General features: G+C 38.5%; 1 protein-coding gene across 1 annotated transcript in view; it reads left to right on the top strand.

The window, feature by feature from the left end:
* Positions 1 to 14,379, top strand: part of CDK5RAP2 (CDK5 regulatory subunit associated protein 2) — an 83,386-nt gene that overhangs the window by 10,218 nt on the left and 58,789 nt on the right. Inside the window, 6 exon segments of the mRNA XM_075112262.1 lie at positions 2,237 to 2,388; positions 4,417 to 4,579; positions 5,964 to 6,017; positions 6,440 to 6,559; positions 7,173 to 7,265; positions 8,905 to 9,123. Of these exon segments, the coding sequence (XP_074968363.1) occupies positions 2,237 to 2,388; positions 4,417 to 4,579; positions 5,964 to 6,017; positions 6,440 to 6,559; positions 7,173 to 7,265; positions 8,905 to 9,123 (801 nt within the window).

The raw sequence follows: 14,379 nt of genomic DNA, 5'->3' as shown, positions 1-14,379 counted from the left end.
CCCAAACCAACAACAACAATGAAAGTGGGGGTGTTTTTACCTGCTCTTGAACTGTCAAATACGAGGATAGCAGTTCTTCAGGAAATTAGTACCTCTTGGTGGTATTTAGGTACAGTCAGCACAAACCTTTGATTCCTGAATTCCAGTGTGAGGTGGCTGTTCTCAGAACTGCAATCCCTGTTTAGAGGAAGAGGGGCTGGATTTCAAACACTTCTGCTGATCAGGTCTCAGCTTCGTAAATAGCTGAAACCACTCCATAAGCACTCCTGTAATTTCCCATCTTTATAGGGGACCTCAGTATTGCAATATAGAAAGCCCCAGAACCTCAGATGTCTCTCCACTCCCGTGTGTTCGTCACAGGCTGAGAGAGGCCACCTTGTGACAGCAGGCTCTGGGTGGGTGAGCCAGTGGGCGCTTCCCTGTGTGGTGCCGGCATGCCTTGCACTCTCTTGTTAGGCTAACCACATCGGCCAAATGTTATTGGCTTCTGTTGTCACTACATTGACTTTTTGCATAACGCTCTGCTGTTCCGCAGGATTGTTTTTCTTGAATTCCTTGCTGTCTGTGGTTGAGAAAGTTTATTCCTATATTTACTGTTGACCCGTTGCTGATCTCTTTACAGGGAAATTGTTCACTTTTTCCTCATTTTGTAGTATAAAGGCAAAAAAAATTCTGCGTGTGACACAATTCCTCAGAAGCAAGGAGAAGTTCTGTTTCTTGTAAAGAACAAATTTGGTACTGAATGGCTTGTGCTGGAAATGTTTGTGTGAAGCTCTAGCAATACATAAGCTCATGTTTGTTTTGCTGTTTTGCATTGTTGACTGTATACACTGAGCTGCAGGTGTGGGATTTTATAGCTGCCTTTAAGGGAGGAGGTGTCTGGTACTCTTTTTGTAAGTAACTAGAAATATCACCAGTGGGTATATTCCAATATTTGCTTTCCCATCCCTAAAGAATGATTTGGTCATGGAAGAAATTGGTAGCAATCTCTTGATGGTATTTTCTCGCAGGATGATTTAGCAGTATTTATAAAGCAGTGAGCTTCTTCAGGGAGGAGGAAGGGGGGAATGTCTATGATTTTTTTTCAGTTTAGTGGAATTGGGATTTCCCAAAGCGTTCTTCGTGCTATTGGATAGGTAGGGAAGTTCCTAAATCACTTCTTCTGTACTAGAACAGCAGAAAGTCTGGTGTTTCCTAGACCTGACAGGCAGAAGGGCAAATATTCTAATCTTGTGGTGATACAGTATTTTCTCTAGCCTGAAGATAGTGTTAGACTCTGACATTAATTTTATTATGCTTATGAGTGTAAACATCGCAGAATAGTATTAGTCACTTGTTTATGTAGCATCATATAATTATATAGATCCAGGTAATGCTAACGAAGATTAATTTCCTTCGGAGTTTCTTATTGAAAGATGAATGCTGTCAGAACAGCTTTTCAGGAGAGGCGGGAGTGGTGAAATCTAGTGGTGTAGGACCCTCCCCCAAAGAGAGATGCTTTGTAGTATAGACTTGAAGGAGAGAGGGGAATAACTTTTTTAGGCTACAAGGAGGCTGCCATTTCGTAGAAAGAAAAATTCAGTGAGTGCAGCAGGGAAGCTTACGGTATAAAAATGAAGATCTGAAACAAATTTATGTTGTGTATGACAAGTGTCTGTGTTCTGGTGTTCCCTATCTCCGTGAGTTGGGTCACTAGAGGAAGTTGACTGGAATCTCTGGGTGTTATCTCTATTTCCATTGCTGTTCAAGAGAAAAACGTCAGTTCATACTTTTAGAATATCTCGCAAGAATTTATAATGATGTTGGGAAGAGTTCCAATTAGCTACCGCGAGCCTGTGAATATTAATTTCATCTCTGAATAAAAGAAGCCCTTTTTTTAACATCTTTAAGTGGAGCTCTTTATTATGATAGTGGGAGGACAGTGGGACAAAGTCGAATTATAATAGCTAAATCTAAAGCCATAGCATAGGGGAACTTTTGTTTCCAGTTCTGCTCTCAGTTAGGGTATTTGTTTTATTTCTTTGAAACAAACTTCCCTTCTTTATGTACCACAGAAAATGGATTATCTTGAAAATGCAGGCGCAAAGAGTTGAGAAGCAAAGCCCTTGAACTACTTGGTAAATGTTGCTAAATTAAACACACCAACATATGTTTGGTAGAAGATACTTCAATATGTGAAAAACTTTGTGAGAACTTTGTTCTTACAGGCATCAGGTTTGTGTGTTTTTAATTACAGAATCTTAAAGCTGCCCAAGAAGATGTGGAAAGAGCCATCGCAATGACAGAGAAGGAGAAAGCTCTGAGAATAGCTACTGAGCAGAAACTTTCTTCGCTTACGAATGCCCCTGCAAAGGATCTGGATATAATTACAGGAGCTGAGAAGGACAGGTCGGAACTCTTGCTGCTGATGCCTCTAACCTCTGGAATTCTTTATCATTTAAAGTGTGGAGAGTTGACATTGATATATGTTTTAATAGTTTGATCCTACCCTCACATACGTGAGTGAGTGTTACTGGCCATCTTTCCTATTCAGCTATGAAATGAACACAGCGAGGAGTCTGTATGTGACATGAGCATGTCCTGCTTTAGAGCCTCTTTGTAACTTTGCTGACTTACCTCCTGCTTGCTGCTTTCTTGAAACCATCGCTGAATAGAACTAGACTCTACTATTTGTGTTCACTTCCTGCTTTCATGGTGGTTATGAAAGTCCCAGTGAGGCATCTGTTGAGGTTCGTAAATCTAATGGGAAGAGAAATATAGCATGCTTGAACTTCATGGTTTTGATTGTGCTTTGCAAAGCCCTGGCTTTGCTGTCTTTGGCAGGTAGTTGGAAAGGTGTGCGAGTTGTTCAGTAACTTTAGGTGGGGAAAATATGTAAACTCAAATGTCAATACTTGTGGAGGACTTTTTTTGTTGTTTTGAGATGTAAGGTAAAATACATGCCTGGTGAGCCTCCCAGTAAAGCTTAGTTGATTTGGGGATGTGACCCCGGAGTGGAGATTAAAAGATCATTATGATTCCTTGTACTTTGGAGTGTCCTTTCCTGTCTGTGACTGAACCCTGCAGGTAACTGCTCTGTGAGTAACTGCATAATTGGTCTACCCTGGTAACAAAGTTATGTTGGCCTGAGGCTTTCACTTGGTAGGTTTTATATTACGGCAGGACCAAAGCAAGGTTTGCAGTTTTTCCCAGACTGCGTTTCTAAAGGCATACAGGTTGAAAACTACAATCCTGAAATCAACAGTGGCATAAAATTATGAAACTGTTCTAATAGTTTTGATACTCCACCTTGTGTGCCACCACAGTAATTCTAACTTGGCTCTGACGTTATCTCCCTCCTTTCACCTTTTCCTTTCCTGTCTTCCTCTTTTCTGTCTGTTAGTTATCTGTGTGAACACAGTTGCTCTCCTGAGTGACTTGAGCTGGCAAGGAGTTAAAAATCCAGTCCCTTTCAGAGGTACTTGAGTTGCCAGCTTTATAGTTTATGTGAAAAGAGCTCTTAAAGTGTGGAAAGAAGTTGTCAGGATTGGATCACTAAAGTGTGAGTGGAGTATGATGAACATCTTCTCCATCCCACCCGCTGGTGATCCAGTGTGAGCAGGATTTTCTATAATTACATGCTTGTAGATCAGTGTAAGTATTCACAGGAATGGAAAAATGTAGTGCCAATGGAAGAAGAGAATATGTGATTTCCTGAACTGAATACAATATTAACGTGCAATGCTTGAAACTTGTCTGGGAGTAGCACATCTGGAATTCATAGTGTTAAATATGCTTTCACTGTGTAAGGGATGATGCTCATTCTCTCAAAATATGGAGAGAATCATAGCTGGCAACTTATGCCAGAAAGTTTTCACATATAACCCTTACATCTGTCAGAAAACTCAAGCGTTGTTGTTTTTCTCCGTTGGAATACTGGAAGTGTCAAGATAAGCATTGAACAAAGAAGATAGAGCTGACCTAACTGTTTTTTTTGCTTATGTGAAATGAGAACCAGCTTAGGTATAAAATCAAGTAAAACTAGGTACTTGAGGGACACTTAGTGATGGCACATAAGGATACGGTGCTGTATGTGCTAAGAAGTGTAATAGATGGATAAGCTTTTTGTGTGTGCTATAAAGGACAATGTAACCAAAATAAGTAACTAAAATAAATGTTGACGTTTGAAACAGTACTGGAGGAAAATAAGAATGAGCACTTTGCAGCTAGCTCAACTCTATTTGCTGCTTGCTTTAAAGCTACGGCACCTTTTCTGGTTTCTCTGGAGGGAGAAGAGGTGGTGAAAGTATTCCCCGAAGTTTTACAACTATTGTCTGGAGTCTTCGCCTAGGAAAGCTGTTTGCAAGATTTACTGCAATGACTGGAGAACTGGTGGTAGATGATGTAAGATTAATGTTAAAAATCTTATAATTTTAGACTTATAGAGCAACTGAACCTGTCACTGAAAAGTAAAGAAGCTATAATTCAACACCTTGAAGAGGAAAAGTCTCGGAGTGGATCTTATGATGGGAACTTACCAGCAGAAAAAATCAGAGAACTTACCATTGCTTTGAGGCATGAAAAAGATAGTGAGCTAGAGGTGAGGAAACTGAACAGTTACATGTTTTAAAATCCTACACGTGATATTTATAGGTTTTGTGCATGATTGTATGTGAGTCACTTAAGGCAATTTTTAAAAATATTTCTCTCCACAGTTATTCCCTCCCTCCGTTCTCAATTTCCTTAGCGTTCATTGGTTATATTGTGGTTTGGTGGTCAATATTCATCCTTATTATCCATGCTTACCTTTCATTCAATGAGACGTCATGTTTTCCATTTACTTTATGCCTGTATTATAGATACTGCAATCGCTTTACACAAGTATATATAAAAAATGCTAGATTTTATTAGATCCCTGAATAGATGACAAACTTTTGTAGAAGTCAAGTGACTTGATAGTTTATTTTTGGGAAGTATCTTTACATACCTACAGTGTCTCTACTCTTATGGTCTGGAGAAAAAGCTGTGGTAAGGGAGGTAGGCATAAAAAAACCTCATGAAATAAAATTAAAGTCTAGCGTTTAACTTACAAAAGGTGCTAAGAGTCAGTCTTATTTCACTTGCCTTTTAAACAGGAAGACAGATAACCTGAAAGCTGAAATGTAGAGAGCGGTCTTAAGGCTTGTTGTCCTTAATAAATTAAACCTGGCAGAATTAAGAAAGTCATCCTGGAGGCTGTCATGCTTCTGAGACATTTTCTTCCCTTTTGTTTTGGAACTTAATATTGATCAGTACCTACACACTTCTTGTTTGCGTCAAGAATAGACAACAGAACCTTCTATGATTGGACTGATTAGTGGAATTAAAAGTTTTCAGTTCAGGGTGGTCTTGCAATTAATATGTCAGGAAAAACTACCCTGGTTTCACAAGAGTATTTGCGTGTCAAGGTGAAAACAGAGTCATCTTTAACCATTTCATAGGAGGTGGACAGACTGTATGATTGTTTTGGGATGCAGTATTGGCCCAAAAAATGTTGATGAATACCTTTGCAGAACTCTGACTTTATATATGACTGCTTTTTTAAAAAAAATAAGTCTGTAACCTCTCCAAGGAAAAGTGCTAATTAAAATTTCCCATGATAAAACATCTTGCTGACAAAGATAAATGTCACATAAAAATGTGTTTTTATTGAATCAGCAAGTACAGCTGTCCTGCCTCGTGGAAGAACATGTTGTGTGGTGTGTGGGTGGCTTTTTGTTTGTGGCTTTTTTATTAATTCGGATAGGCTCATACTGTGCTCAGGTAGATTTATAGACTTCCAGGAAGCAACTGGTTCTATATATTCCTGCCAAAAGGTGTATACTAAGTTTTGTGCTTCCGCCCGCTCGAATTTTAAGCTCGTTTTGCTTTGTTGTAATGCTTAATGAGTTATATTTGTATTTAGAAGGAATTTACTTGACCATAACAATGTTTTGTCCATATAGGCTATTAGAATGGAGCTTAAAAATGAGAGAAATTCCTTTGAAAAAAAATTTCAGGTAAGTTCTAGTTTTGTTTCTGTTTCCTCAACCACTTTCAGTGCAGGTTGGCATCTCTTCTGTTATGCATTCATAGATACAGAGAGGCCCTTACTCGAAAGGAAGCAAAGCAAGCCCTCTGGTAAATTCTCTTTTATGTTGGATGACAGGAAGGCTCCCCTTGTTTTTGGAGCAATTTTCAGTGAAGCTGATAGGCACGTTCATCAAATATTGAAGCTGATCTCATGGCCAGCCCACGAGATAAAGCGTCTTATGCTATATTCCAGGCACATCTTTAAGATGATGACTCACACTTTGGGACTGCATTTAGTTAGTAATCTGAGTAGTAAGATATAGGAACTCTGTGAGAATGTAGTTATTAATGTGCAGTTACAGTATCTCTTAGTGGGAAGTTAATGCAACTTTCACATAATCTAATTTAGTCACTTCAAGAAGAGCTACAAGAGAGAGAAAATGAGCTTGCTGTTGAAAAGAAGAATGGTTTGAAAAGGGATAAAACCATTCAAGGGCTAACTGTTGCATTAAAAGCAAAGGAAAAAGAGGTATGATGATTATGATCTTGTTGGTTTATAGATCTACCATTGGGAGAGGACTGTGTGCATTGTGTATGTGGCAGCAGTTGACCATCTCACTGTGACCATTAGGAGACTTCTAGTGGGTCCTTAATTGCTGCTGTGGTATCTGTAAGCGGTTCTGTTTAGAGTTTGGGTTCTTGGACCGGAGGAGTGAGGAAAAAGATCCTTAACTGGTACTTTCTCCCCGAATTGGTACTTTGAGGAAAAATGCTTTCAGCTGCACACTGATTTTTATCAGCTCTGAGCATCACTTAAAAGGTATGAGAAGTATGTTATGTTGTTAAGTGGAGAGTTGTCGTAAAGACAACTAAAATGGGAGAGGTCAGCGACAGCTGAAATTCAGATTTTGTGGAAGAATGGGAAACGTTTAACTTGCGTGATAGGTAGCCTAGTGTGTGTTGTGTAAGAACAAGAATTTATTTATACAAGATTTATTATGACGTATTTGGTGTTTTTGTTCTTTGAAGTATTTGTTTTGTGTAGTTGGATGAATGGATAATGAGATGGGATAGCTATTACTGAATCACCATCACTTGGAAATAACTCTTTCTACATAGCATTAATTTTACTTTACTTAAAGAATGAGGAGCTTGGTTCTGAAATTGAAGACCTAAATGCTTCATTGGCAAAGGCAAGAGAGGCAACTCACAAAGCACACATCCAAAAATTCAAGGTAAGAAGCAAGTAATCAGTGTGGCTTCTCCCTTCTCCATAATTCCACACAGCAGGCAGTGCTTTGTATCTTTGAAAGTAGTTTTAAAAGTTTATTTTTTTTCTTGTGTTGAAACAAAAATTCCCAAAACAAATTATTTAAATGATAAGGCATTAACATGTCAGATTGCTTATCTTATTTCTTGAATTTTTTTTCTTCTATAACAACTGAGAATAATTATGGGAGAAATGTGTAAAAGCAAAATTAGTTAAAAATAAAAGCACAAACAGTTGTGGAGTTGAGATAATATTGAGCTTTGACTTAAGAATGTTTTGGTTTTTTCCAAAAGTATGGTCACAGCACATTTCATGTTTGCAGAGTTGATCTGGGTAGGAGACACTTGTTTGGATTTATTTATATAATAAATGTGAAATCACTGTTTATAAAATAGTGGAGTGTTGTTTGTGAAAATGTGATTTAGTAATGCTTTCGTGTGTGTGGAGGAGAAGGGACTTAATGATGATAACTTATGCATTGTAAAGGTCTTAACGTAAAATGGGAGAAAGTATGAATTTGGTATTAAAGTAGACAGCATAATGTCTCTTGAAATGTTTTCCAACTTGTCTAAGACTAAGTCTGGTAAAATTAATACTGATTAGATGAATCTTCTGTTACAATGTTTGCTCATCCACTTGGTCCCTTAGTTCATCAGGAATGGAAGAGGTTGATATTCTTGCCTCTGAAGTACACACACCTAAAGCTTTGGTGACTGACTACTGCCTTTTGATTTCAGAGTCTAATGGAGTAGCAATGTGTAGTTCTCACAGGGCACCTCCAGTTCACTTAAGCCCAAATTTTAAGCGTGCTCTAAAGTATATCCTGTTTCTTCAGGTTGTTTTGGTCTGTGTGTGAATCTAGAGCTTATGTTTGCTTTTTCATACCATGGAAGTCCTGCTTTGAAATAGTACTCTAATTTTAATCTTTTCATTTTTGAAAGCTTGATTATTTTTGAGAAGTTCTAGGTTAAAAAAGTGTGCAACTAATCCCTCCTGTCCACAGAATCCGTATTCCATGGGGGGTGACAGAGCAAGCCGTTTTCCTCATTACTCTGCTACCTAGCTCTAAACTTGAGTTGAAGGCAGTTCTCTGAGTGGATCAAGCTGCATAGCCCACTGCTCCTGTCCTCTGTGTTGTCAGCTTCAAGGAGGCCACTTGTAACAGTTTGGGGAAGAACACAGATCAGACTTGCTATTTCATATAGGAAATATGCTTGTGACTTGGTAACTACATGACCTAGCCTGGATTCAAACTGACCCAAAAGCATAAAGCTTTATGTAATAAGAGCTTTGGGAACCAATAATAATAATAAGGTCTCATTTGCACTCTGGACTCCTTTGCAGGTCAACCTTTATCTAATTCTTAGTTATCTAAGTCTTTGTTATCCTGTGCTGAATGGCACTGAAAGCTGTGTACATTAGTTGAGAAAATTTTCAGCACTTTCCCTGTTGTGTGAGTAACTGTCACTTCGCTGTATTTTTGCACCATAATTTTGAAGTACCGGAAAGAGGTGCGGGGGAGTGGGTTTGGACACAACAGGAGTGAAGACTTCCAGTCTCTACAGAATACTGTTACAGAGCTTGAATGCTGCATTATGTTTCAGGGTGCTGAGGATTATCAAGCTCTCCTGATGGAAAAAGAGACCCTCTTAGCAGAGCTGCGTTCAGAAAACCTTACAAAGGATGCTGAGAATCGTAAACTACAAAGGAGGATTAAAAGGACCGATCAAGAGCTCAATGATCTGAATTTAGAAAGAGAGAAAATGGAGAAGGAGCTGGATGAAGCACAACTGCAGAAGAGCAGGAGTGACAAAACCATTAATGTTAATATCACTTTTTTCCTTTATTTCATAAAGTTTAAAAAGAATTTAGCATTTCTAGCACATCGTTTTCTAAGAATTAGTTTTTTAATTTGAGTGCTTTTTGGAAAGGTAAAGGAATTTGCCTAAAGCCAGTATTCAAAAGAATGTGGCTAAGACGACCGAGGAAAATTCGGGCACATAGTCTGCATAGAAAAATAATAAATATTATCTTGGCAGTCTTAGGTCCTAGAAAAAATCATTAGCCTTTATAAGTGGTAAGTGGTTACTGTTGGTTTCAGTTCTTGTGATGGGAGAGCCTGACCGTGCATGACAATGTAAGCTTTATGCTGCTGCTGTATTTGTCGCCATACATATCTATACATTATCTTAAATTACACTACTTTAATTAAACTTTCTTCTAAGTTCTAATACAGACCAGGAGTAAGTAGCCAGTTGTTGCAACCTTAAGCCAAGCTTCAGCTTGCTTTTTGCTATCATAGCAGGGTCACTGTAAAGCCTGTGTATTTAATAATTTTTCCTTGTAAAATTCCCAAAGCACAGGATCAGTTGATCACAATTTAACATAAAAAATGATGTGCTGTGTCTGTTCATTAATTTTACTTGCTTCATAGTCCATTTAGGGTTTTTACCTTGCTGTAGGCGTTTGGAAGCAGACGTGCTTAGCTAACATGCACAGCTCATGCAAAAGTGGATGATTGCGTTTCTTCTTTTCTTCCTTTGAAAAAAGGGTGCACCTTCTGCTGAGTGTTTGGCACAAAACGTGCTTCTAACCTGTACGTCTTGTCACATGGATTTTCTAATGTCTTCTCACCTAGAGTCCTGACCGCATGCAAAGCCTGGTCCTCTTTGGCTAGGGATTAGTCTCCTGCTATATTAAATTACATAAAAGATTAAATGAGCTTGTGTTTATTCAGTGAGTGTTTTGGTTCAATTATTAAATAAGGATCTCAATAAAGCAGGTATACGTGGAAATTGCTGTCCCTGCAATATCACTTAAAACCGGTAGAGGGGTCTCTTCACCTACAAACAAATAAGTTGTCCTCCCCTCCCTCCCCCCTCCTGCCCCCAATTTAACTTGCATTTTTGGTTGATTGTCAACTGTGGTTAGGCAGCCGTCACAAAGTCTCTATCTTTGGTGTGCTTTGAAATTTCTTCAGGGTGTTGAGGTTAAGCAGAGAAAGAACAGATCGCTCCTGTCAGTAAAACAGCCACAAAGAACATATTTTATTGATTTAAAGTATTTTATATTTAACTGTCTTCTCTATTCAGAACCTTTTTCATCTTTCAGGGGAACTAGAATATAACTCAGTATAGGAAAGACAGGAAAAATAGAACTGAGTAAGGAGTTGCTAGGGGATTCAAAGTTACTTGTATTACAGAAGCCTGTTTGACTCCATTATGTCCAAGTTTTTCACGTAAATGACTAGCTCCTTAGGGAAAAGCATTCCTGCCAAAAGATGAGCAGTCTTTTAGAAATTATATCCCTAACCTATTTCCTACTCATTGCAGAACAGCTGCTTCAGTTTCAGAGTTGCTAGTACACTTGGATATAGCAACATTGCCTGTGAAATGTTGCCCATTAAGTAGTAGATATGTGGGAGTAAAAAAATATGCTGTGATATTTTGCTCTTTGACAAATAGAAAACCACTTCAGTGATCTGATGCAAACTTTTTATGAGACAGCCTTAAAAATTGTGTTCTATTTATGCTCCAAGATACCTATTTCAGTGTTCCTATTTTATTAGATTAAAACTAGCAAAAATGTATAAAATGCCCTCAATATCTGTAATGAACTGCTGTCTTAGCTCTTCACTCACTCAGGGAGATTTTTGATGACTTTTCTTACACTGTAATTGGGATAATCCTAATTTTTGCATATATATATTTTAAACCCCAAACCTTAATGATCCAGAAGTAGTACTTCTGCCCTGTTCTTAAACAGGTTTGTCTGGAGACGATTTGGGCATTATGGTCCTGGAATGGAGGGAGGTTAAACTAAAACTAAATTAGTTACGACTGCTACATGTGAGCTGATCATCCACACTGCAGACTGTGCCCAGCATTAGGAGTCTTCTGGAGCAATGGGTGTAGGTGTTCAACTGCATCCCTGCCTCAGGGTGTGTGGGGGCCCTGGTCAACTTTAAAAGCAAAAACTCTTTCAGTTCTGTACTTTCCAGAAGCTCCTGTTAGGCCGTAGTTCAGCATCACATTAAGCTCTTCAAAACAAGAAACTTTTGGGCATATATTCTTACATACAGCTGATGAGGAGTAAACATCAACTCATCCCTAATGTTGCTTGTGTCCACTCTGTTACTGTGTCTATAACAGAGATTCAGTGCTTCTTGATCAAAGTCTTTGTTCAAATTTACCTGATTAAACACTTCAAGTACCCATTCTCTCCCCAGACCTAAATGTAGACAATTAGAGTGTATTTACTGGGTATTCATATTTGATCAGTTGGTTGGGGAAATGCAGAATAACTCATTAGGCAGAATTTGTTATTTAGTTTTCCTACCCTGTAGTTTAGCCTGAGAGAGAGGTTTTGGAGCTTCATGACTTAATTATTCACCAACCTGTTTTCCATCTGACAAGGAGGGGAGGTATCTGCTCTGGTCTGCCATATTATAGTGTTTCATGTTCATTTTTCTTAGTTCAGCTATCATTAATCATAGGAAAGTCTCTCGGGGAAAAAGGTTTGCAAGGGAATTGCAAAGTTTATGCTCTGAGAGCTGTAGGTACTATATTATCCTTGCAACTCAATGTATAGAATCCAATAGATTTTCTCCGAGATAATTTGAGTGGTCAATGAGTTCAAGCAACCTGCTATAGTGATGGATAGTTTTGTGTGTTACAGCATTCTAGCTCATGCAAAGAAGATAATTTTCAGTCTCAACTCTAGCTTGTTTTGGGAAGGATTTAGGGAACTCTGGGGGCAGAAATAGTAGAGGCAAAGTATCTGCAAATTGCAAGTCTCTCACAGGCGTTGTTACTTTTTCCACCATTGTACGCCTTGTCAGTCTGCCTCTTTGCATGAACCTAGACGTGATATTTTTGCTGCTTTAAAGGCAGAAGCATAGTTTCTGTACCTGACAAGTGTTGTACACCAAGACAACAGATTAGGTAATAGGGGGTGTAGTGCTGTTATTGCAGCAGCATCTTTTCTGTCAATGCATGTCTATCATCATCTTAAAGCTGCTTGTGGTTATCATAAAGCGAAGTCACAGAGTGTTGGTCACTTGAAGCTATAGGACAGGTCAGAAGCGTTCCTGAAGCCTCTCAGTGATGTAATAGTATAAAACCAATGTAAAAACAGAAAGTCAAGGAGTGAACTTTGCTGAGTGCAGTGAAAATCATAACGCTGCAGTTGATCCTTTGCTTCCAATTCTTGGGTTGTGTATGAACAGGCTTAGTGTGACCCACATGAAGAGCTCCATGACTGGAAGCCAAAAGACTTTGCAGTTACCAGACCTTACACTACTGTCAAAAGAGCTGTGCTACGCCACAGGTTGTAGTTAGTAGTTAGGAAGAAAGAGAAGTGTATTTAAGAATTTGTGTATGTAGACAAAACTTTGGCCTGATTCTGTAATTTTTCAGTTTTCTTAGTCAAGCAAGAAGTCCTTTTGGTCCTGAAAAAATTAACTCTCTTAGTTTGCAGAGCTGAAGGTCTAAGCTTAACTGTTCTTTGAAACTGAATAACATATGAGGTTTTTTGGAAGCTATTAGGGATTTCTTAGCTGAATACTGGTAACGAAGCTAAAATTAAGCAAGTAAACCAAAAGGCATTGTGAATGACAAATTGTTTTTAATGTGCAAAATAAACAGAAGTAAAACACCGAAGTAGTAAAATGATGTTAAGGATTTGATGTGAACCTGCATGAAGTAAAGTAATTAAGTCAGGGAAGGGACGTAAAACAGTTTGTAAAGAGATTGCAATTAAAGTGTCACTAGTACTATTTCTTTGTACTTAGAATAAGAAACAACTATTGAATTTTAAATCCTAGTGGAGGTAAATGTAAAATTTATAGGTGACTGCCATATGTGCAAACTATTTAAAGGGCTTATGATACCTCACAAATGGGCCCCTTTTTGGAATAAATGGAAAGCTTGTATGTTAAGATGTAGGCTGTGTTACCTGCTTCTTTGGGTCTGAAGAGAAGTTTAGATAGTAGAGAGTCTTCTGTCAGTTTTAATTGTTTAATTTTAGACAACAGCTCCTTTGTTACAAATTTCTACTTCTCTTTCTCCACACGATCCAGGCAGTAAATACTCTAGATCTTCTTACAGAGTAAAAGCTTATAAAATGAGGCTAGTGTGTATGCACGCTGTGCCTCCTTTAGCTGACAGTGTTGAAACTTCCAACAAATCAGCAAAACTGTTTGAAGAGACACAGACACTGGTGGTGGGAGGGAAGGTGGAAGCCATGTTATGGATTTTTCTACTGCCCTGTGCTCTTGCATATTTTCCACTCTGTAAATGGAACTGGCTATTAATTACATGCTAATAATTTCATGTATATTTTCATCGAGTGATTGTCCCAGTTCATAGCAAAATGTGAGGAATAGGGATTGCTTGGTGTTACTGCTTGGAACCCAAGGCTTTATCAGGTGGTCAGACTTTGGAACCCCATAGATAATCCACCATCTGAAAATGTAACTTTCAAGTGAAGTGGAAGAGGATCTGTGTAGGATGCAGAGGAGCCAGCTATAACTGGTGTGTGTCAAGTGTGTGACCTGCAAACTAGGAGGTACTGCTTTTTACATTGCAGTAGTCTGCGCTGATCCTAATAAATCTCAGAGTCTTTTGGACTTGCTACTGCATAAGGCTATTGAAAGCGATTGTTTCTGTGTTAGAAGCAAAACAAACAAGAAGTATATGTTTCTCTGATGGGGAGCTCAGATGTGGAGATCACACAAGTTATCTTGGAGCTGCAGGAAGTAATTAACAGAGTCAGAATCAAGACCAAGTTCTGTTCACAACTTCTGATCATGAGACTGACCTGATGCGTCACTTGAAGTTTGTGCTCTTGTTAAAATATTTTCTTTTGACATTTCTGACCTTTGTTTGATGCCAAAGTAACTAGTAATACGATGTTAGTGCTAGAATTTTCATGGTGTGATGAGAAAAAGAGTAAATGACAAACTGAATTACCCGTAACCAATTTTCTCCTATTTCTAGCAAGGGAGTAAATTGACACAGAAGTGAGTGTTCATTCTGGTAGCGACAACATCTACGTGCATGATGTTCCCAACAGCCTTG

Source organism: Phalacrocorax aristotelis, chromosome 17 (genome assembly GCF_949628215.1).
Source record: "Phalacrocorax aristotelis chromosome 17, bGulAri2.1, whole genome shotgun sequence".
NCBI classification, from domain to species: Eukaryota; Metazoa; Chordata; class Aves; order Suliformes; family Phalacrocoracidae; genus Phalacrocorax; species Phalacrocorax aristotelis.
The sequence above is the reverse complement of the archived record's forward strand: the minus strand, read 5'-3'. Positions and strand labels throughout refer to the sequence as shown.